The 23429-nt window shown below is 33.9% G+C and overlaps 1 protein-coding gene across 1 annotated transcript in view; it reads right to left on the bottom strand.

Annotated features, from left to right (window-relative positions):
* Positions 1-1239: 1239 nt before the first annotated feature.
* The window catches only part of LOC128677898 (uncharacterized), a 111318-nt gene continuing 89128 nt past the window's right edge, over positions 1240-23429 (bottom strand). Inside the window, exons 2-5 of the mRNA XM_064436559.1 lie at positions 17045-17925; positions 15943-16529; positions 2165-2334; positions 1240-1320 (exon numbers count right to left, since the gene is read on the bottom strand). Coding sequence (XP_064292629.1) covers positions 1240-1320; positions 2165-2334; positions 15943-16528 — 837 coding nt within the window. The 5' untranslated portion in view covers position 16529; positions 17045-17925. The remainder of the gene's footprint in view (positions 1321-2164; positions 2335-15942; positions 16530-17044; positions 17926-23429) is intronic.

Below are 23429 nucleotides of genomic sequence, written 5' to 3'. Positions count from 1 at the left end.
TATATTTACAGACAGTTTAAAAACAAAACACGTACCCTTATTTTTTGTGTAGTCGGGTAAAATATGAAGTAGGTATATCCGAATAAGTAATACACTTAAGGGAGCAGTAATCCATCAACAAGGCCATAGCAACTTGTACCGACATTGATGTATGAACTTATTTAATCACCAAAACATATTTTATTCCATATTAGATTTATGATAAAAGTCTCTTAGCAAACATGATGATTTTTGCGTGTAAAAATATTGGCTTCGCTAGCGTAAAACCATAATAAAAAAATAGCATATTCATCAAAAAATTAAATAATCAATTTAAAAAAATCATCAAAATCCTACTTTATTAATTTTTTTATGTAGCTCTCAGGTCCCACTGCTGGGCAAAAGTCTCCACTCCTTGTTGGACGGGCCATGTAAGCCGATAGCGCCGGAAAGTTGGGCCAGAAGACTGCCTACTTGGGTCCCAACTGATGGGATCAAGATCGTGTCCGGATTGGTGACTTGGAGAGAAAGACTGAACTTCATTAACAAAATACTTTATTGCCAAATTAAATATAACAATATGTGCGTCATGAATGACGGCCAAGAGACGACTAGAGGCGGGTGCGTTCACTAGTCGCCCTACATAAAATGCAATTCTGCATTGTCGCTACAATTGCATTATTCATTACAAACCAAAAACAAAACTACCTACAAATCTTTCCTTGTACAAGCTTTTATTTAGTTTCACCTGTCCCGTTGTCTGTCCGTAATCAAATCTTGCAAGCTAGATTTCTCCTATTTCCAGTTGTGTTTCCATGACAATGCATTATTATGACAAGAATTAACTGATGCTGCAGCCCGTTTTGGGAAATTTTGTAAAAAAATTGTATAAAATTTAATACAGGTTTTATTACAAAATTTACCGAAAGAATTTGAAAGTTTCTTTTTTTTTTAGTTTTGACTTGAAAGTTTTTTGAAAATAAGGGGGTTGTTACGACGATATCTGTCGTTCAAACGCCTGATGTCGAAATGTTCGTAGACGTAGCAATTGTCGGAGAACCGTTTCAGACTCACATATTGCTTTATGTTCATATATCAATGGAGTAAAATAGTAAAATAAAAAAAAAAATCTATGACCAAGTAATTTATTATTTACGGTTGAAAATAGAAACAAGTCGTTGGGTGCCAAATTATGACTATACGAGTATAACGTATAAATCCGTTAATTCCACCGCTTCACCCTCCAAAATTCGGATCGTTTCACCCCTGCAATGTGACAGCTTGCATTGCCGTGATTGATTCCTTGTTGTGGATTGTTCTTCCTAATTTCTGCAAAGACTCCTGACAAACGAATGGTGAATGAAACAGATTTTTTAAAATCGCACCACACAATATAAATAAATAACAGTCAAATGAAACAAACTGCATTCCACAGCCAAATAGTTTCATTTTCAAATATAATAATTACTTTTTAATTATTATTTATATAGTGGCCAGTTCCGGATTAATTTATTTACAGCAGTTATAAGAGTTATCTAACAATCAAACTCATGCAGACCATTTATTTATATAACAATGAACTCCGGAGCATTAACTAGTGAGAGTGCGGAAACAAATAAAATGGCCACAATACCGCAACAGTTTAACTCAATTAACTACAGTTTAGGAGGCATTAGTTTTGTACCGTAACGGTAAATTATAGTGCACCGGAAACACCCGAAATTATTTGTGGTGTGGAAAATAAATTGTAACAAATATTCGATTAACCGTTTTCATAGAAAATAAAGAGAAATTAGTGTGAAATTTGGTACATAGGTAGGTAGAATATAATCTAACACATACTTTTTATCACGAAATTTCAAAGTGAGCTCCGGAGCGCAGCTAGTGCATAACAAATGTCAAATTTGCTTTCATTACAGAACTACAATTACACATGTGACCTATAATTAACTATCGTCACAGTATACGACAGTAGCTCTAAAACAGCAATGATTAACACAAAATTATTCGCAGCACTGGCAACTCTTTGGACCCATTTCGGATACACACCTTTAACAATTATTAGGCACACGGAACGATGAATTGTACTCAACACAGGATCTGGTGCAAGTAATAACACAATTATTGTGTCATAATAAAACACTAATTTCTTTCGTAGGAATAGTGACTGTTGAGCAAAAGTCACCAGGAATAGTGACTGTTGACCAACAGTCACCAGGAATAGTGACTGTTGAGCAAAAGTCACCAGGAATAGTGACTGTTGACCAACAGTCACCAGGAATAGTGACTGTTGACCAACAGTCACCAGGAATAGTGACTGTTGACCAACAGTCACCATTCCTAGAACACTTCTTCCTAGTTCATAGGACGTAGTTAAAACACTATTATGTTGACAATATAAATGCCTCAAAAATAATGATTAGGGTATAAAGACTACGTCAGAGAATTGTAATAAATTGTATGTATAAACTATAGATAATTTTTTTTTGTATACAAAATTGATATACATCATTATGATAATACGTAGAATAATAATGCAGCTAAATGCTGCATTGTACGAATTTTTAAAATTTTACTGGAAGGTCCATTTCTAGAAATTTTCAAATTATAGAAACAAGTCATACCATCATAAAAAAACTAATATGTTGTAACAACTTCCAACATAAACGCAATTTGACGACCTCTGTGGCGCAGTGGTAAAGTTCTTGCCACTGAACCGAGAGGTCCCGGGTTCGATCCCCGGTCGGGTCATGATGGAAAACGATCTTTTTCTGATTGGCCCGTGTCTTGGATGTTTATCTATATATGTATTTGTTATAAAATATAGTATCGTTGAGTTAGTATCCCATAACACAAGTCTCGAACTTACTTTGGGGCTAGCTCAATATGTGTGGTTTGTCCTCATTTATTTATTTATTTATGAGTAAACATTGATTTTTTTTACGAACCAAGTTGCTGTGTCATTTTAGTATTCAAGCATTTTGGACGAGGCCGGAAATATATGATTTTATTACAGTCATACTATCTTTGAAAGCATTTTAATTTTCATTGGTATCAAATTAAAATCATTTATAATATTTAAAGGCAGTTTTCACGTCATATTCTAAATTAAATTATGTAAGCAAGGAGTTGAGTTAACACGTTGGGTTAGCGTTAAACTTTCGCCACTTAACCCACACCCCAAAAGGTATTAAGATTGACATGATCACCCAGCAGATAGTAATTTATGGGGGAGACACGGTAGCAATATTAAGTCAAATATTAGTCACCCCTGTTAGGGGGGAGGGGGTTGTGACTATTGTGAAGTGTAGATCTGGAAAAGAAGGAGATATAATATTGTCGAGTGGATCACAACACAATGTCTATCGGTCGAATTTCAGATTTACTAAATCAGTTGGCAGAAAAGGTGTTGCAATTTTTTTTGTGGCTGCTAAATGTTTTTCAAAATATAAAGTACAGAAGAAAGTGAGGTGGTATAAAGAATCACTTGGGCCATATAAATTGTCACCATTATTCACTAGTTTTTACCTGCGGCTCCTTTCACGTGAATTTTCAGGCAATGGTTCTTTTGCCAGTGGTAAATGTGGGTAAATGCGCGTAACAACATGTTCAAAACGATTATTAAACAAGTCAAAAAGGTAACTAACTTACTTTCGCGATTATAATATTAGTTAGATATAAATTTGGAAACTTGTATAGTTTGGATCGAGGAAGAGGCGATGTGACAAACCAATAATTGAGATGATTGATTTGTCATATCGCCACTTTCTTTTATCAATAGAATGACTCTATTTCAGGAAGCGAGACATATTTGTATAAGCATTGCATGACACTTTGTTGTACAGTCAACAGCACATCAAGTTACTCTCCATGAAACTCTATGGCGCGGTAATAGCCACGAGTTGATGTGCTGGTGGCTGTACGTATGTTTGCGATTATGGTTCTGTCTGATATTATTTGATTGTAATTTATCAATATTAAATGAAAACTATGAGAGAGACATGGGATAAGTTGCACCAGTCAATTTTGAAGTAACAGATCATCCAAGGCCGATTAGATAGATGGCGAAATTTGCGTTGTTCTGTGTAGGTTAAAGTTAATGTTACAGTTAACTAATGCAACTCATCCTTAGTGGTTCTCTTACGACATAATGTTAATAATATATGTCCCACTGCTGGCCAAAGACGTCCCCTTTTGTCTTCCAAATGTCTCTATCTTGAGCCATTTGTTATATTATAACGAAAGAATCATGTCAACTACAAATGAAACGAAAGCCCTAGTTTCAACGCTTCATCTGGTTTTTAATTAACACATTTTACGTGTGGATTTCATTATTTTGTACACACAAGCGAAAATGAACTTTAAAGCCTTGACAGTAAGACACATGAGTTGGTGTGCTGCGACCAGCGACATACGTTCGAACAAAAAAGTACTTTGTCAAAGACAGAAATATGCCATATGCATAAAGAGCAATTCACGTGGGCAAAGATTATTTGGAGCGTTTACAGAATACCCAATGACATGACACAGTTTTAAGAGAAATGGCATTGGCCCAACGATATATCTCTGCACCACATGATTGTATAGTTATGAGAAGAAATGTCAAAATCAAAATCAAATCATTTATTGCGAAATTAGGCCTTCACAGGCACTTTTTCACGTCATATTCTATATTAAATCCTTGACGACCTCGGTGGCGCAATGGTAAAGTTCTTGCCACTGAACCGAGAGGTACCGGGTTCGATCCCCGGTCGGGTCTTGATGGAAAATGATCTTTTTCTGATCGGCCCGGGTCTTGGATGTTTATCTATATATGTATATGTTATAAAATATAGTATCGTTGAGTTAGTATCCCATAACACAAGTCTCGAAGTTACTTTGGGGCTAGCTCATTCTGTGTGATTTGTCCAAATATATTTATTTATTTATTTATTTATTATTAAATGATGTTTACCAAAGCTACAAACTAGTAACATTTCGGAACGACCACTGCTGAGAAGATATGCCGAAAGAAACTCATTCAAACAGTGTTGGTCCCTATTATGCCAGAAGGGCTAACCATTTTTTAAATATAAATTTATGTATAATTTTACGTAGAATCATTCTTGTTTATTTGTCCTTCATTTTCATGGTTTATTGTATCATAAATATATATTGTTTGTCTTCGATATAAATAAACAGTTTATCTATCTATCTCACGGAAACTCAGCGTCATGGCACAAGCAGTGGTACCCTTTTGTAACATATTAAATGTACCTTTGTAATATTAAAATTTGGTTCATTTTCTGTGATGTAATTTGTATGCTATGAATAAATTTATTTCTATTTATTTCAATTATTTATAACCCATTAACAGCTCTGGAGAAAAATGAGATGAGAGACGACCTCGATTGAAAATTGGAAGGCCAGTAGAAGATTTACAGAATTATTACAAAACTGAATTTATGTAACTTTTTCAATAGTACTAAGTTTTAGTTGAGCCTATGATACTTACCGCTTCGTATGGCGCCTGGTTCCAATAATCATTGTATAATTAATAAATTTCTCAATGACTCTCATTTTTCCAAGCAAGCGTAGCCGCGGGCAATAGCTGGTAATGTTATAAAATTGAACACTAATCGCAAGTGAAATATTTCCGCGCCGCAGCTCTCACGGTCGATCCCTCCTAGAGGCATTCTCTCAAATATTATACCTAAACAGACCTTCTGTACTTTCTCGCGAGTTATTTTCTGCCTACAACATCATTTGACGCTGTGTCGCCGGCAGAATTGAAATTAAATTGTCGTATAATTGACAGGAAAGATCCCTTTGAACTCGAAGTTAGAAGGAGGATATTAAAACTTGCGTGGAAATTGATACAAGGTGGTGTGACGTCTCGTATATTATTGTATATATATATATCACTAGCTATAGAATTACATTGAGGAGGATTTACTTCCGTAGAAGTTTAGAAAGGATGTTTATTAATATCTTCATGTGGCGTAAATAATCAACGTAGGGAATTAAACTTGCATTTTCTATGTATCAACATTTTGTAAATGTTCCAATTAATTAGATTATTTGTTCAACATCTTTACAAATAATACGTCAAACAAAATACATATAATCGCAGAAAATTGTGCAACAATTTATGGTCTATATACTTGCCTAATTTATTTACAGTTGGCCCGTAACATGTCCGGAGGAAAGGTGCCTAAAACACTGGCAACATTGACAGCCTTTCCATTCCAGATCGTTCTTTTTCTTTTTTTTTTTGTTTCTGCATCGCAACTTAAAAATATGTTTATTCTATTAATATGTGGATATTTGTCAATCGATCATGGAAATTCCACTGGACGGTTTGTAGTGAAATTTGCTACATGGATAGGAAGCATGGGATAGAACATAAGGCGCTTTTTATATAATCAGTGAGCAGGATTTTATACACGAATTCTACATAACTGCCATTTTTCTTTTTCAAACATTTTCAAACAGTACGGTACCAAATGGCTCCCAAAAATAAAAGCAGCGAAACGAATTCTTCAATTTAAGACATTGTTAACGACGATGTGGACAAATAAGTCAGGAATGATGGGTGGGGTTATAAATTAGGGAGACAGATGCGCACGCGCACCGCTGGCAATGATTGATCGATACATTCGAAGTTTAGAGTTAGTATCATTTGTAGAGGAGTTACCAAAAGTTGTAAAAAAAAATATTTTATTTATTATTTGTGAATTTATATATATTTTATTTATATATTAATAACTAGGTGATGTCCGCAGCTCTATCTGCGATGGTGGGCAGTGTCTATTCCAAATTTTATCAAAATCGGCTCAGCGTTTTAACCGTGAAAACATGACATGTAGAAAATATGGAAGTACGGATAAAGTGATTAATTATATCAATAATAGTACAAAGAATCGATTTGAAATTGTCGTAATTTTTTTATAGATTTCATTACACTCTTCGTAGTGTAATGAAATCTATACCTATACTGAAAATTAATCTAAAAGGCGCTCTAAGATTGACTGTACAAGCTCTACGAGTCTCCTCGCTCGGATAAGATCGTGTTGGTTAGTCACGGGACAGTAATAAAGCGATATATTCATTCATTTTGATGAAATGACTATATTTTACAAGCTTTTATTTATATGCTACTAGCATTTTTAACCCCATTATAGTCATTTAAAAAGGGAGTGCATTTAAAAAAGTTGCCAAGTCTTTGAATAAATGTATACCAAATTACATTAAAATCGGTCCAGCGGTTTAGCCGTGAAAGCGGTACAGACAGATAGACGGACAGATTATAGGCAGACAGACAGACTTTCGCATTTATAATATGATTATAGACGTATGTAACTTCCAAACTGTGTATGTTCAGATGTAATATACATTTCACTTTTAAAATATCATTTTAGATACCTTCAACCGATTGGGATGAAATCTAAATAAATAAATATATTAGGACAAATCACACAGATTGAGCTAGCCCCAAAGTAAGTTCGAGACTTGTGTTATGGGATACTAACTCAACGATACTATATTTTTATAACATATACATTATATAGATAAACATCCAAGACCCGGGCCAATCAGAAAAAGATCATTTTCCATCATGACCCGACCGGGGATCGAACCCGGGACCTCTCGGTTCAGTGGCAAGAACTTTACCACTGCGCCACCGAGGTCGTCAAAAACATGTTTAGATGCCAAAACATTATTAAGCGTGATCTGATCGTGCACCTAAGTTCTCGACGACAGAACTCCTCAACGATTTACTGCACGAACATTATTGTTTATGTTTGCCATGATGCCAACGGCCGCATGTGGACCAACTTATGGAAAGTGGTCACCGCGTATAGACGCCTGCAAAACCAAGGGAATTAAACACGCGTTGCTGACCCTGAATAAATCTTTTTACGCCCTGTATGAAGAAGAGATATATTATAGTCTATAGGGATAGTTCATTCCATAGCCTCAGAGTAGAAGAACATTGTAAACGAACTTGATTTTTCTTCCTTGTTTTATTGATTATTTGCCCATCACTGGATAGATTTAGAACAGGACATGAATAAAAGAAAAATAATTTAAAACATCGCCTATAAAGAACTTCGATAAGGCAACTTTAGTACTTTCAATAAAATATACTTAGTTAAACGACAGCGAAAAGTAATTTAAATATTCTTGAAGCGGAAAAAACGCAGTCTAGACAAAGTCTAGCTCATTTAAGAGTAATAAAAATTTAATGACTGTAAGAGTGGGTTGCACCATTAACTTAATACATTGAAGTTAACATTAACCTTCGCAGAAGAACGCAAAGTACGCCATTTTGTCTAAACGTCGACGGAGCCCTCAGGAACGATTGGTTTACTTTCCCGTTAGTTCTATATTAAATTATTGCTCCATTTTATCAATCAACGTCGAATCAAGGTTAAAATCAACGTCGAAGTTGACTGGTGCAACTCACCCTAAGAAACTGTTAATTGTTGCCCCTCTTTCGCACTTTGTTAGATCACTTCTAAGAAAAAGAGCTAGGGTAAATATAATAACAAAATGTAATTTAAGGCTTGACTAAGACACATAATATAAAAATACCCGGCTAAGACACTGCTGTCCTTCAAGTGTCTGTCTGTCATTTGACTATATCCCATTAACCGTAATAGCTCATGATATACAACACAGTGACTGTTCAGTGTTCAAGTTGTGCTGTGTGAAAGTTTGTACGATACTCATGTCTGTTCTGCTTTCGCAAAGAAAGTCACACGGGCGAAGCCGCGGGCAGTAGCTAGTATTAGATAAACGAATAAGATCATCGCCGTGTGTCATCAATTTTCTTAATCTACTAATGCTTAAAATTACATTTACCATAAAATGTTTATCTCGTCTTCCAATGGGAATAGATTTAACATTCTACCTAAAATCGTTTCGTAGACTTAAAGTAAATAAAACTATAAAACCAACCATTCAAAGTACGAAGAATTTAAATTGTACGTTTATATATAGCGTGCATTTGTCTGTCTGTCCGGTTTATTAGTCTCCATCAGATTTACTACTCTTGGGAAAACAAGTCACTTTTCGTGGTATATTTAACTTACCAAATTCAGTTGTGGTGGATTTTGGTTTTGATTTCAACCGAATTTTATATAGAGTACTTATTCAAAACTTTATTATGTTGTCTGTTTATCAACGACGGCCCGCAAAAGTACTATTATGTCTTCGGGGTTCCTGTGGGTGTCAATTTTATACATGCATGTATATAACTCAATTAATATGCTTAGGAATAATATCTACGAACAATAAACGTTACGATTAGGTTATAATCAATTAATTATTTATAGAGATACACAGAGGTAATGCTGCCAGCCTTCTTGAAAACCTTTCCTCGCGGCGATGTGCTGGAACTTTTGAGTGAATAAAACATTTTAAGACTTGTACATCTTTATTCACTCTAAAATAAAGAATTTTAGAGTGAATACAGATGGTACGACAAGTACCTAAAATATATTTTATATATTTGTTATTTTAATGATGCTAATATAATACAAATCAACTGTAGATTTCATTTACGCAAAAATGTTTTTATGTTCTTTGTTTTAACCACTTGACCATGTCAATATTAACATAACCTATTTATTTTAAATATCAAAAGTTGAACAGAATAAAAGATAATCTTTCCATTTTCGATAAAAGCAGTGGCATTGGCCACAAAATCGGAATATTAAAATTAATTCGGAACATTCGCTGGCAGCGAGCTGTAACCGTAAAAGATAATTACAAAACAAAATGGCCACTGCAATATGGCGGCCGATGCGTATGGCGGGAATCTGTTATTCCTGAAACACATTGGATACAATTAATGAAATTAAATTCAAAAGCCTAAGTACTTCGTTGCTCCAATAATGTTAATTGTTGATCCTTGTGAAGGTACTTAAATATGACTGAAAATGTTAGATATTAATTGAACAATGTTAAACTATTTACAAAATGGCGCATGTTATTGCCATGTTGAAAAATATGATGATCAACTAGAAATAATAATAAAAAAAATATTTTTTGTTGGTATAGGTACATTGAAAATTGTTAACTATGAGCTTATAATTGTCCATTTTACTATGAGATTATTTGTATGCGATGTCAAGTACTTGTCTTTGTTGTATGATACTTGTATAGGAATAGAATCCGGCTACTTCCTAACTATATTTCTCGTCGCTCGCAAACTAACGAAGTCTCGTATCGTGCGCGGATGTGGACACGGAAATTGTGTCTTCTCTACTTGGGTTCAACCCAGACAACTTTAGCTGAAGCTACCTATTTAGTGGGTATGTTATAAAACAATAAACTGGTCGAATGTAGCTGATACAGGGTGATACAATGGCATTATTTTATGATACATGCTCAGTCTATGATACTGGATAACTTTTTGTATTGAAGCAATCTAGAAATCGCGTAAAGAAAATCAGCTGATCCATACATTTTTAATAAATTTTGTATAAAACAGCTGATTTTGTTTCCGCGATTTTGGAGTTACTCCTCATCAACTGAGTTGTGTAGATTGCCATGTCATTTTGGGCATTATTCAAGATACTCGGGCATGTATTATAGTGTCCATTTAAACACTTGGTCTTTACATTAACATGAAGAAATACAAACAAATGAACAAATACAGTTTCACATACTATCTTACGAACAGCTAACAAAATAGTTGCGCTACTTTTGTTAGAAAATTTAACAATCGACGAAGCACAAAAGCGAACTTTTCCAGAACAAAAGAGAAAATTTCCCGCTAAAAATACAATCAGATTAGTACCAAAATATGTTCACCTCGGCTCGTTATCGTACTTATTCATGAATAATGCAAGGAGCGCCCACTAGATGGATCAATTTGGGCTTGAACTTATCCCACATCTTGGATTTGTACAACGGTCGAGTAAAAAAGCGAGTAGATGTGTGAGTGTTAGCAGGTAGTGCCCAATGAACTGATTCGGGCTTGATGCTATCCTATATCGTCGATGGATACATTGATCGAGTACATACGTGGAGATAATGTCACTAGATATAATGATAACAGGCAGTACCTACAACATTTAATTTATTAAAAATTATTATTACCAAAAAAATGCCATCTCATTTTGGGCATTCTCATTCATTCATTCTCATTCATTCATTCTCATTCATTCATTCTCATTCATTCGTTCTCATTCATTCGTTCTCATTCATTCGTTCTCATTCATTCGTTCTCATTCATTCGTTCTCATTCATTCGTTCTCATTCTCATTCATTCATTCTCATTCATTCATTCTCAATCATTCATTCTCATTCATTCATTCTCATTCATTCATTCTCATTCATTCATTCTCATTCATTCATTCTCATTTATTCATTCTCATTCATTCATTCTCATTCATTCATTCTCATTCATTCATTCTCATTCATTCATTCTCATTCATTCATTCTCATTCATTCATTCTCATTCATTCATTCTCATTCATTCATATCATTCATTCATTCTCATTCATTCATTCTCATTCATTCATTCTCATTCATTCATTCTCATTCATTCATTCTCATTCATTCATTCTCATTCATTCATTCTCATTCATTCATTCTCGTTCATTCTCATGCTAAAGCTATTCCAGATCTTGAATAATTTATCTTGTGAAGAGGAGCTATAAATTTTAGTTATCAATATCTCTTGTTATGCTACAGCTACAGCTGACAGCAAATTGTACGAAGTATATTGTATTTTTTTGAATGCACTTTGCATCTGATGGGTATATTAATAATGTTATTCAATGATTGCATTTGTATATTAAAGAAAAATCAAGAAATAACTAGGTAGCAATTACTTATAAAAGAAAAACAATTTCGTATCAAATATTTTTTTATCCTCAACCATACTTTATTTAAAATCCAATATTAATTCATTATTAATGAATTAAAATTATGAATGACAGAACGAAATGGAAGGAACTTACTGTGCCCACCCCATATGAGTGGGACAAGGTCAAGAAGAAGAAGAATATAATTCATGATTTTTAAATCATGGTACAATAAAAAAAAAACAAATATGCACTAGAATATTTGATTTCTGTTTTTAAGTAACAAAACTTAACACAAGTTGTTTTCGACTCGTTCACTGTGTACTAGAATCTTCAGGTAAATCGTATCTCGAACAATCTGAGGCGTGTTTTTTCGACTAATGATGTAACACGTCTGCGATCAGAAATTATGTAACAATTCTGGAGATGGGTACCAAAAATCGATAGATAGAGTAACTTCGAGTCTAATCGAGAAATGAGCTGATTCTCTCTTCTTCTTCATAGTCGTATTCCTTATGGCTGAGGGTCCTGGTCATTACATGGAATGAAACACAACAACTTTCCTGGCATTATTAATCGAGTGGTTTGCCATATTGCCTTCTCCATTTCACACACAAGTTAATAATCTACCATTGTGCAGGTTTCTGTCAGTGTGAAGCTAGTGGTGGTCGATGAAAACTACTATACATGAGTTAGATTGGTATACAAACTCATGTGGCACGAGTAGGATTCGAACCTGAGACCTTTCGATCAACAGGCGTGCGTCTTAACCATTACACCACCACTGCTTCTATGTTATGTCCACTGACTAGGTAACTAAAATATTTCTCGTGTTTATTGCTTTTCTGTGATAGGAATATTTTAATAGATATAGTTCTTGCTCCAACAGATTACCATTTTGTTCGAAATTTAGATAACTTCTTACAAGGGAAAAAATTCAACTCCGATAGGGTATCCAAACCGCTTTCAAAGATTTTATTGATTTCCGTCCGAATGGTTTTTTTCTTAAAGGGATCAATGAACTACCTATGAGATGGCAAAAGTGCATAGATAATAATGGTTCTTACTTCGATTAAATAAATATATTATATTAAAAAATATTTGTACGACCTTTTGTTCCTCCTATACCAAACGCCAATTTCATATGTAAGGACCAATATTAATTTAAGATCGTTTGACGTCAATCTATATGGAAAGCAACGATTATGTCTAGTATGTCGCACGCAAGGTCAAAACTTCAGTCTTGCCTTGAAAATGCCTAACTGGTTACTACAACTATATTTAAAAAAAACTGAGCAATGTTCATGAGGAATAGTACCAAATATGCTTTAGTAAGTATATATTTAGTAACACGATTTGCATTTAAATTTTCAGGATCAGAACCAATACCACGACGTCTTGTCTAAGTTTTCATAAGCTGTAGACGAAACTTCAAGGAGCGGGTTAATAAACAAATAGTTGGTCGGCAGCGCATACTTACGTTTAGTTGGCGGCGCGTACTACTTTCCTTCATTTTCAACTTTCGCGAAACTTTCCTTATCCTCTCATTTATAGATAAGAGTAGAAACACGCCAGAGAATTCGTAATAACATTTGAATAATAGAAGTAGCACTAATGCTGTACTTTATTTAAAAAAATAGCCTAAATCCTTCCGTTATCGTAAATGGCGAAGAAGGAAGGAAAATAATATAAGGGTGAATCAACTTTTTAGTGCCAAGTTCGAAAATTTTTGTAGTTTTAAAAAAAAAATCTGTTTTGCTTATTTAAATGTCTTATAACATAGAAAATTTATTATATTTTATAATTCTGTATAGAGCAGTGCACTTTTACTTATTATTTGTTATTTTTTGGCTTGTAAACGTGCTGAAGTCCTAAAAAATCAGTCACCAGGACAACTAGTTCTATATTTTTTTTTACATGGTAAAATGTACTTTATGTTAAAGAAAATACTTTGAATGTGTAAAATGAAGTACATTTTATAAGATTTTGAGAATTCATTCTTTATTGCATGCACAACTTCACAATTATTTAAAGAAATATAACTGTTGGACAACCACCATTACTATATTTGGTGAATTATTTCTTAAAAATAGTTTTATTCTCCAAATATTACAAAATCGACAATACTGGTGGTATATTTTATAATTAATTACAGATAAATAAAAAATAAACATACAATTTCTAAGTATTTGTTACAAAAAAACTTGAAACTTGTTTTCTTTTCATGGGGACATTTTAGTTGTCCAAAGGACTTTTCCTTTGTACAACCAGTAAATCCACTGGACAACTGAAAGGGAATTAGGAAATACCACATCATGAGGCATAATAAAACACTTAAAATTCATCAAAACAAAATTATATTGTAATTTTCCAAAAGTTTTAATCAAAATTTAACAAAAATAATCAGTTTCTTAAACTTAAATGGTTTTGTCTGCTTAAGCTACACGGCTTTATAAGCTGTATAAGATACTACGTATAAAATCAGTCATGGCTATTATCAACCCTTTTACAATCTAATAATCAACATACCATATAACTATTATGTCAGTCTTAAAAATATTTTGAACACCATCATTTACATTAATTCTTATCTAAATATTATTTTTATGTAATCATTCATTAACACAAGACTTTCGACGAAAGTTAACATACCATCTGCATCTAGTAACCTTAAAAAACAAATATTTGAACCTAAACCTAATAATACTCATGAATTCGTAATTTAGCAATCAAATTATTTTTCAAAAACGTTAACATCAAAGGGAAATTTATAGTAATTTATATCTCTCTTACATTGTAACTCAGGCATGGGTAACTTACGTACAATATATTCATAAGCTACGTACGATATGTCATTCTCATTGATCACAAAAAGTTTTCCTCCTTTAACGCATTTCAGAAATGTTACTCTAATTTCACCATCATCTTCTATATCGTCTTGAGCAATGCACGCATAGGTATGGTACGATTTCCTTTTGGTGTCATGAACTTTGACTAGTAAAAAATCGCCTTTTATAGGTAACTTGCTACTTTGCCCTGAATTTGAAGGCCCTGACTGTACAAAGTCACGATCTTCTTCAGAGTTCTCTGAAGAGTCGTAAATAGCTTTGTAAACGCTTTCATGGTGAAGGCCTTGGAAATCTTCTATTGAAATCTTATATTAAATCTTCTTTCTTTGGCTTTAGAAGTTAAAGCTATTAGTGCCATATCATCATCACTGCAGTGGATTTCAGCAGAGTGAGAATTTTCTATCAAATCTGGCAACGGTAAGTATACTTTAGGATGTAAGCATTCACACATTCCTCTGGCACAGAAGCAACTTAAATATCTGTACTTTAACTGGCCGTATACTCTCTAAAACTAAAATCAACTACAACAACAGCTTCATTTAATTTAATTGCATCAACACTTTGTCGGAAGCTTCTGTACTGGGTTTTCATATTGTATTCATGTTTCTTCACAGTTTTCATGTCTTCTTCCAAACTCAAAATTAAGTTTTGTGTTGTATCCTCCTTGTGTTTCTTTATATTTTTTATGGCCTTAATGGTTTTTCCTTCTTTCAAATAAATTTCCTCATCTCTAATCCATTCAAACCATTGAATTTTGCTCTGGACTCTGTTTTCATTTATTCGAATTTTTTTACCTTTGCATTCTGAACATTTCCCATACATGCAATCCTCTCTATTACTATCACAAACTGTTTCTGCAATAACCGCACTAAGATCTATAGCGTCAATTATTCGCTTTTGTTTCAGAGCTCTAATTTTAGCTGCAATATTTGTATGGATTTTGCAAAGGCACATTTCCCTTCCACCTATAGTAGGCTTGACCACGTAATATGGACGATTTTTTGTGAAATAGAAATAGGAACATTTTAGTTTCGGATTCTCAAGTTTGAATGCTTTAAACAAATTTTTCATCGAGTCTAAAAGGAAACGTTTTTGTGCTTTTTCTTTACCTTTTGAAACAGTCTCTTTTTTACCAGCAGTATTCCTTGACACATCGTCCCTGCAAAAAAAGCTTCTAATTATTTTTGGCAATTCTGTATCATCCCACTGTTGAGTTGTTTTTGTTCTACTTCTACATTGCAGACCTATGATTCGATGTCTTTCTTTTTTATCTATATTTTTAAATATGTTTTTAATTATTAATTTTTGTTTACGGTTTTTTAATAAGCTGTAATGTTCTTTGATAGCATTACTAAATGTCTTGTATTTATTACGTTCGATTTCGGTTTCTTTTTCTTTCTTTTCTCTTAACTTAATAATTTCTTTTTCTTTGCGATGTGCTCTTTTCTTATATTTTTCATACTTTTTCTTCCACATTTCAGTTTCATGTTGTAGACACAAATTTTCTTTATACATCTTCGTCCTGTCACGGCGAATTTTCTTTCTTCCTCTTTCCTTACTCACAGGTGTAGATACTCTTGAACTTGGACTCGCAGGTGGAGTACATTCACAATTATTGTAATCTTGGGGTACGTTAATTTCTTGAAGCACTATTGGAGAGCTAGGTGGTGTATCTGCAAGTATATTTTCAATTGCCTTCTTACGTTGTCTTTGATTTTGTTTCCTGAGTTTCCAAATAGTTCTACATATTTTTTTTTCTTCTGGCTGTAAATCTGAAACTAATCTTTTATTCTTATGATAACTTTCCCTTTTCTTTCTTTTTCGTTCTTCATATTTCTGCGGATCTGCTTTCAACTTCTCTCTATAGCGTCTTGATTTTTCTTTTGCAGACATCCCCATTCTGAAAAAGTATAATATAAAGAATGTTTTCAAACTTTGTGCTCTCGTATATGGTGCATATACGAGACTCCAAACTTTGAATATGCTTTAACTCTATACTCTATACAATACAAGTACGAAGGCCAATCAGTTTAGTTAGTTAATCATGTTTAATTACTCTTGCATTAAATATATAATTAAAAATGACATATAAAAATCACAGTGTAGTTATTATTAATGAACATTAATTATATAACTGTTTCAGTCAAATAAAATTCAAAGGTTTCATAACATTGTCCTTGGGACAACTATAAAATTCCCACGGGCAACTCTAGATATCCCTCGGACTACCGTCTTTGTCCCACGGACAACCGATTTAGTGGTCCAGAAGACTGGTTGTCCTGGCGACATATTTTATAATTTCAGCTTTCTATTAAAAAACAATAATTTATTGTACAGGATTATACCACTAACATAAAGCCAAGGTCAATTGTCAACTCTTAAATAACAATACAGTAATATAGCGATCGTACTTACCTAATATTTACGCCGGTCCGGGGGACACACAATAAACACACCCACTCCGCGCTCTAGAGTTTGGCCGACTAACGCGGGGGGCGTTGGCAATTTCAAACTTGCTGCTTTACCATCGTAAACTACATCGAGTCACGTGTTGTATTCGCTAATTCAGCGCCATCTCCATATTAGCATCGTAATTTAAAAGTGGTTGTCCGATGGATTTACAAAAAGAAACGATTTTGTGGGACAAGAGTAACTTGAAAAAAAAAGATAGAATAAAAGATTTTAAAAATTATTAGTTATGATTCACTTACACATAATAAATTCATAGTGTGTTATGTGTTGCAATATTTATTGTCCTAGAGGAAATTTTTTCGGCGGTGACGAGTTCAGTGCATAAAAGTAGTCCGGGGACACTGACTTAAACATAAAAACAACCCATTTGTCACTCGGACAACCGTTATATTTTGGTAAAAAATATAATTAATAAATCATTTTTAAAGCTAGTATATAGATTTATTTTGAAGTTTATTAGTTAGATGATAATATTCACCAATTTCGTATTGGTTACCTTTTAACTAATCTGGGACCAAGTGCAGTTGTCCAAAGGCAAGTAAAAGTTGATTAACCCATAAATTTTTATAATTTTTATTTATGAAAGGTAAATAATATAAATAAATATATTAGGACAAATCACACAGATTGAGCTAGCCCCAAAGTAAGTTCGAGACTTGTGTTATGGGATACTAACTCAACGATATTATATTTTATAACAAATACATATATAGATAAACATCCAAGACCCGGGCCAATCAGAAAAAAATCATTTTCCATCACCCGACTGGGGTTCGAACCCGGGACCTCTCGGTTCAGAGGCAAGCATTTTATCACTGCGCCACCTAGGTCGTAAAGGTGGAAGGAAGAAGTTACACCAGACAAATTAAAGAAAAAGTGGGTGTCGTGTCGCATCAAGAAGTGAATGAGTTGACTTTGGAGAGAGAACAATGGAAGAAACTCCACTGACAGGAGCCTCGCTCTTAAACTACAGGATGATGATATTATTTATTAGACATAACACTCATTTTATACGCTAAAAGTCCCGAGTATGTCATTAAACATCAATAAAAATGGCATTGCTGTTGATACATATCGTACACATATTACATATTGTGCGGATGAAAGAAATAAATAGTGAAATATACTTTGAAATAGTGATACTTCTGATTAATACTATATACTAAAAATTCTATGAAACTCACTGACTGATCGAAAACTTTTAATGAGATACCTTTTTTTTATAGTATGTAATCGTATCTTATGAATTTCTACTTTATTTACGTCTACATATGGGCTTTAAATTCAGGCTGTCCTTAAGTAATGTACCTATTGCATGTCCAGTTGTAAATTATTATTTTTAATTCGCGTATCACACGTGTACCAAAAATTACTTTGGAAATAGCTAAATGTGTTTTTGATTTCAAATTTTGATTTGAAGCGGTGGCGGTGTACCTAATGGTTAATAATGTGGATGTGTGTGATGTCTGTGGATCGAAAGGTCTCAGGTTCATATCCTATCGTGCCATATGAGTTCGTATATCAATCTGACTCATATATATAGTAGTTTTCATGGACCACCACATGCTTCCGGTGAAGGAAAACATCGCGAGGAAACCTGCACACTGGTGGACAGTTTAGTTCACTAGAGTGTGTACGCGACAAATCATGTCAGATGCCTTTAGACTTGAATAAAGTTTGACACCAGTGTTAGCAATAACATACTGATATTGATGATGACTGTTCATAAACACAACTTACGAGAACCAGCAAAAAAATTACGTAGAACGGTGTTATCGAGGAAGTGGAAGGAAGGAATGCGTGCCAATGGCCTAACAGACTTTAAGAACGTCAACGAAAATAACTAGGAGAGAGAGGATGTCGCTCCACGACGGTGGAAGCAAACGGAAAAAATCTCAAATGAGAAAGAGAGAGTTTCTCGTATCGTAATGTATTTAAATACATTTACGTCAATGGACTAACTATGTTACCAAAGTGAGTGAATACATTAAACTCACCGATTCTGCTTACGCAGTTGCCAACGAAAAACTTTATAACGACGCGATAAAGTTTATTTTCGCGAATCAGCACTTTTCAACTCGTGTACGTGAAATTAGTTCGGCAAAGATTTGCTTAAGACAAATTAACCTACTTTGAAGTGAATCTTAAATATTTTATTTAAGGCTAGCTGCGCCTTGGGCCTTAACTCTTTTCGTTTTAAAAAGTACCCTATGTGTTATTCCAGGTTATATTCTACCCGTGTACCAAATTTCATAACAATCCGTTCAGTAGATTTTGCGTGTAAGAGTAACAAAAATACACACTTTATCTACTTTTAATTTCTGAATCAATGATCAGGATTCAATGTTATTTTCGCCGTCTTCTACAACGTATCTTGTATATCTTGCAGCGTTCGTTGCTAACCTAGGACGCCGGAAAACGGCTCTCACTGGATATGGACACATTTGGACAACATGTCGGAGCGTGTTTAATGGCGTCCAATTAACATTTGAAGCTACAAGCTGACCGTACATCACTCTACGCGACCGAGCACTGTTTTGCTGTCTGTGCTGATTAAAGGAGTATCGAAGACCACAATTTATTGATAAAATCGATTGTTTCAAGCTTAAACGGTATAGAAAATTTATAATTGTTTACAAACGACATGTTTTTTTTCCTATCTCAATACTAATCTACAATGATAATAATGATTTATACATAGCTAGCTGCGCTCCGGGGCTTCGCTTTCGTTAGAATTTTGGGATAAAAAGTACTCTATGTGTTATTCCATGTTAAATTCTACCCGTGTACCAAATTTCATAACAATCCGTCCAGTAGATTTTGCGTGAAAGAGTAACAAACGTAAGTAAATAACATCCTCATAAAGTTTCGCATTTATGATATTAACTAGCGGCCCGTCCCGACTTCGCTCGGGTTTTTACCTGAATACAAAACATAATAAATTATACACTTTAACCTACCTCACAAACCAAACTATCTATTGGTGAAAATCGCATGAAAATCCGTGCAGTAGTTTTTTGATATATAATACATTTTTTTGTTATAATATAAAACCTATGTCAGAGGACTATTCCTCTGCCGCGTATGTCTGTCTGTTCGCGATAAACTCAAAAACTACTGCACGGATAAGGATATGGGATGGCATATTAGATTATTTAGATATACTTTAATTGGATCGCAGTTAAACCTAGATCGTAGGTACCATTATTTTTTACCGTTGCACAATATTAAAGTATTCTATTCAGTTTTTAAGCGAAATAATAAAATCAACATATTAATCATAAAAAAAGTAAATATTATTATCTATGTACTTTTGCCATCTCATAGGTAGTTCATTGATCCCTTTACTAAAAAAAAACATTTGGACGGGAATCAATAAAATCTTTGAAGGCGGTTTGGACTGCCCTATCGGAGTTGAATTTTTTCCCTTGGAAGAAGTTATCCAAATTTCGAAAAAAATATTAAAATAGTTTTATCACTAACACCGAAGCCTGAAGCTAACTCGGACGTGGTTTGCGATGGATCCGCTTCCACATTAGCTTTCAATTCTTCATTATCAACTAGGGTCTCCGGCCGTCCACGGGGCTTGTTCTGCAGATCGAAATTTCCAGAACGAAAACATTGGAACCAAAAACGCACTGTGTTTTCTTTTGCGACACAACCGCCATACACATCATTAACCCTACGAGCCGTTTTCGCAGCACTGGTGCCACGGTGAAACTCGTACTCCTAAATAACGCGATATTTCAAGTTTTCCATTTTGTAAACTGAGTGACGCAAACAGAAAAGTCAGAAGAAAAAAAAAAATGAATGACAGTTAACGAAACACAAATACATGTGTAAATAACTGTATAAATTTGAATTTGGAATTCCTAACCTAAGAGGAGAAATTTGTGATTAAAGTGGCCAGTACAACAAAACGCCAATTTCATATGTAAGGATCTAAAATATGAAAATATTTACATTACATGTTAATTAAACACATTTAATTAAAAGCAAACTCGAAATTTTTATTGTAAGTGAAACACGGGCAGATTTCATCATTTACGCCACAGTTATTTAAAGACTTAAAATGTACTGTGCGGAAGTAATTAAAACTCAAATATGTAGTTTGTTGTTTTGTTTTCAGTAAGAGGAATCATAGAGCCTAAGCTTTAATACTCAAAAGTAATTTTACACAATAATAGCTGTAGAACCCACAAAAAACACTTCATTTACCACACCAGAAATCGCCTTAATAAAATACTTTATTTTGTCGCAAAAGACAAATAAACACAAAAAAAATGATAATATGTTTATAGATAAACTAATGAAACTAATTTTTTGTATCTTCTTTAAGATTTTGTTTTGTAATTGAGTAGTTAAAGTTTAAGTTGCAGAGTTTTTTGTCTCTTATTAATAGATCCACATAATTGCCGCGGGACTTCTCTCGAGGCGGACTTTTAGGTTGAGTTACACAGTCAAATTTGACGTTGACTTTAACCAGCGTGTCACTAACGTTTAGGAAAAATGGCGTAGTTTGCGTTTTTCAGTGCACGTTTAAGTTAACGTCAAAGTTGATGGTGCCACACACCTTTAGGGTGACTTGTACGAGTCAACTTTGATGATGACTAACCTTAAAGTTAATGTCAAAGTTTACTAGTGCAACTCGCTCTTAATTGTCAATGTGGGCGAAATGTAAACGAAATATTCCTTCAGTCACTTAAATTTTTTGGTAACAGTCTTATTACTGCAACTTCATTAATCGAAAAAAAAAATCTAGATATTTGGTTTCATCGAGCTTATACAAAGACTAAAGACATTTTTGTAAATTCGTCAAATTAAATAAAAATAAACACTGTTCAAATCAAATAAGGAATACATTTTTTGTCAAACATAGGTTCGGTAAGCTTAATAGGATAGGGACCAACACTGTTCAAATGAGTTTCTTTCGGCATTTCTTCTCAGCAGTGGTCGTTCCGAAATGCCAGTAGTTTGTAGCTTGTGAGAAATAACTATAAATATAAAGATTGACGAGAAAAAGTGCCTGTGAAGGTCTAATTTCTGAATAAATGATTTGAATTTGAATTTGAATTTGAAAATTTAACTATAGTATTTGTTTCACAACAAATAATTTTCAGCAGCGAAGAAGTTGCATAGTCTCTACGTAATATCTCCTCTATCGCACTGTAGTCCCCTAACTAACACTCGCTTAATTTTTGGACCGTCTCTAATTCTCGTTCCCTACAACTTAATGAAATATAAAATCCACTCCATTGAAATTATACTCTCATTTGGTTGGAAATATTCTGATTTACATAAGTAAAGGCTTTATCTGCCTTTTGGATGAGACAGATTATATTTTAGTACACTAAAAGAAAATTGGGTTGAGTCGTTGCCTACTTTAAAATGTCTCCTGAAAAGTAAAAGAGAGAAATTTTCAACGGATTTTTTTTCAACTTTCTTTGATTTTGTTCACAATAATTTACTTTTGAATTTATATATATATATACATTTTATAAAACAAAATCCTCTGCCGCGTCTGTCTGTCTCGCGTTAAACTCAAAAACTACCGATTGGAATGAATGGATTTCCATGCAGTTTTCACCAATAGATTATCACTTAGATATATTAATCTGACTGTTAAACTAACTGCTAGATAAATCTGCATGACGTTATTTGCCAGTTAGCCCTATTTAACACTTGTGAAAAAAAAAGTTTCTACAATATCTGTTGTCTATGTTACTGCTATCAGATACTATATCAATGATAGCCGAAGCGGTGGTGGTGTAGGTTAAGACGCCCGCCTGTGAATCGAAAGGTCCCAGGTTCGAATTACTCATGCCACATGAGTTTGTATACCAAACTGGCTCATGTATAAGTTTTCTTAGGCCACCTGCCTCCACTGAAGGAAAACATCGTGATAAAACTTGCACACTTGTTGATTAGTAACTTCGTGTCTGAAATGGAGAAGGCAATAGCTAACCACTACATTAATAATAAATAATAAATAAATAAATATATTAGGACAAATTACACAGATTAAGCTAGACCCAAAGTAAGTTCTAGGCTTGTGTTATGGGATACTAACTCAACGATACTATATTTTAAAACATCCAAGACCCGAGCCAATCAGAAAAAGATCATTTTCCATTTGACCCGACCGGTCAAATTAATTAATGGTGCCAAGAAAGTTGTTCTGTGTGTTTCACTCGTAACGTAATGACCACGACCCTCAGTCATGAGGAAAACAACTATGAAGAACTATGTTAACAAGGGCAAAATCTTTTTAGGGTATAAAAAAAATTCGTTCATGGGTTTATCTGGGGGCACGTTAGTGCCCAAGTCG

This window comes from Plodia interpunctella, chromosome 18 (assembly GCF_027563975.2).
Source record: "Plodia interpunctella isolate USDA-ARS_2022_Savannah chromosome 18, ilPloInte3.2, whole genome shotgun sequence".
NCBI classification, from domain to species: Eukaryota; Metazoa; Arthropoda; class Insecta; order Lepidoptera; family Pyralidae; genus Plodia; species Plodia interpunctella.
This window is presented reverse-complemented; position numbering and strand designations above follow the sequence as displayed.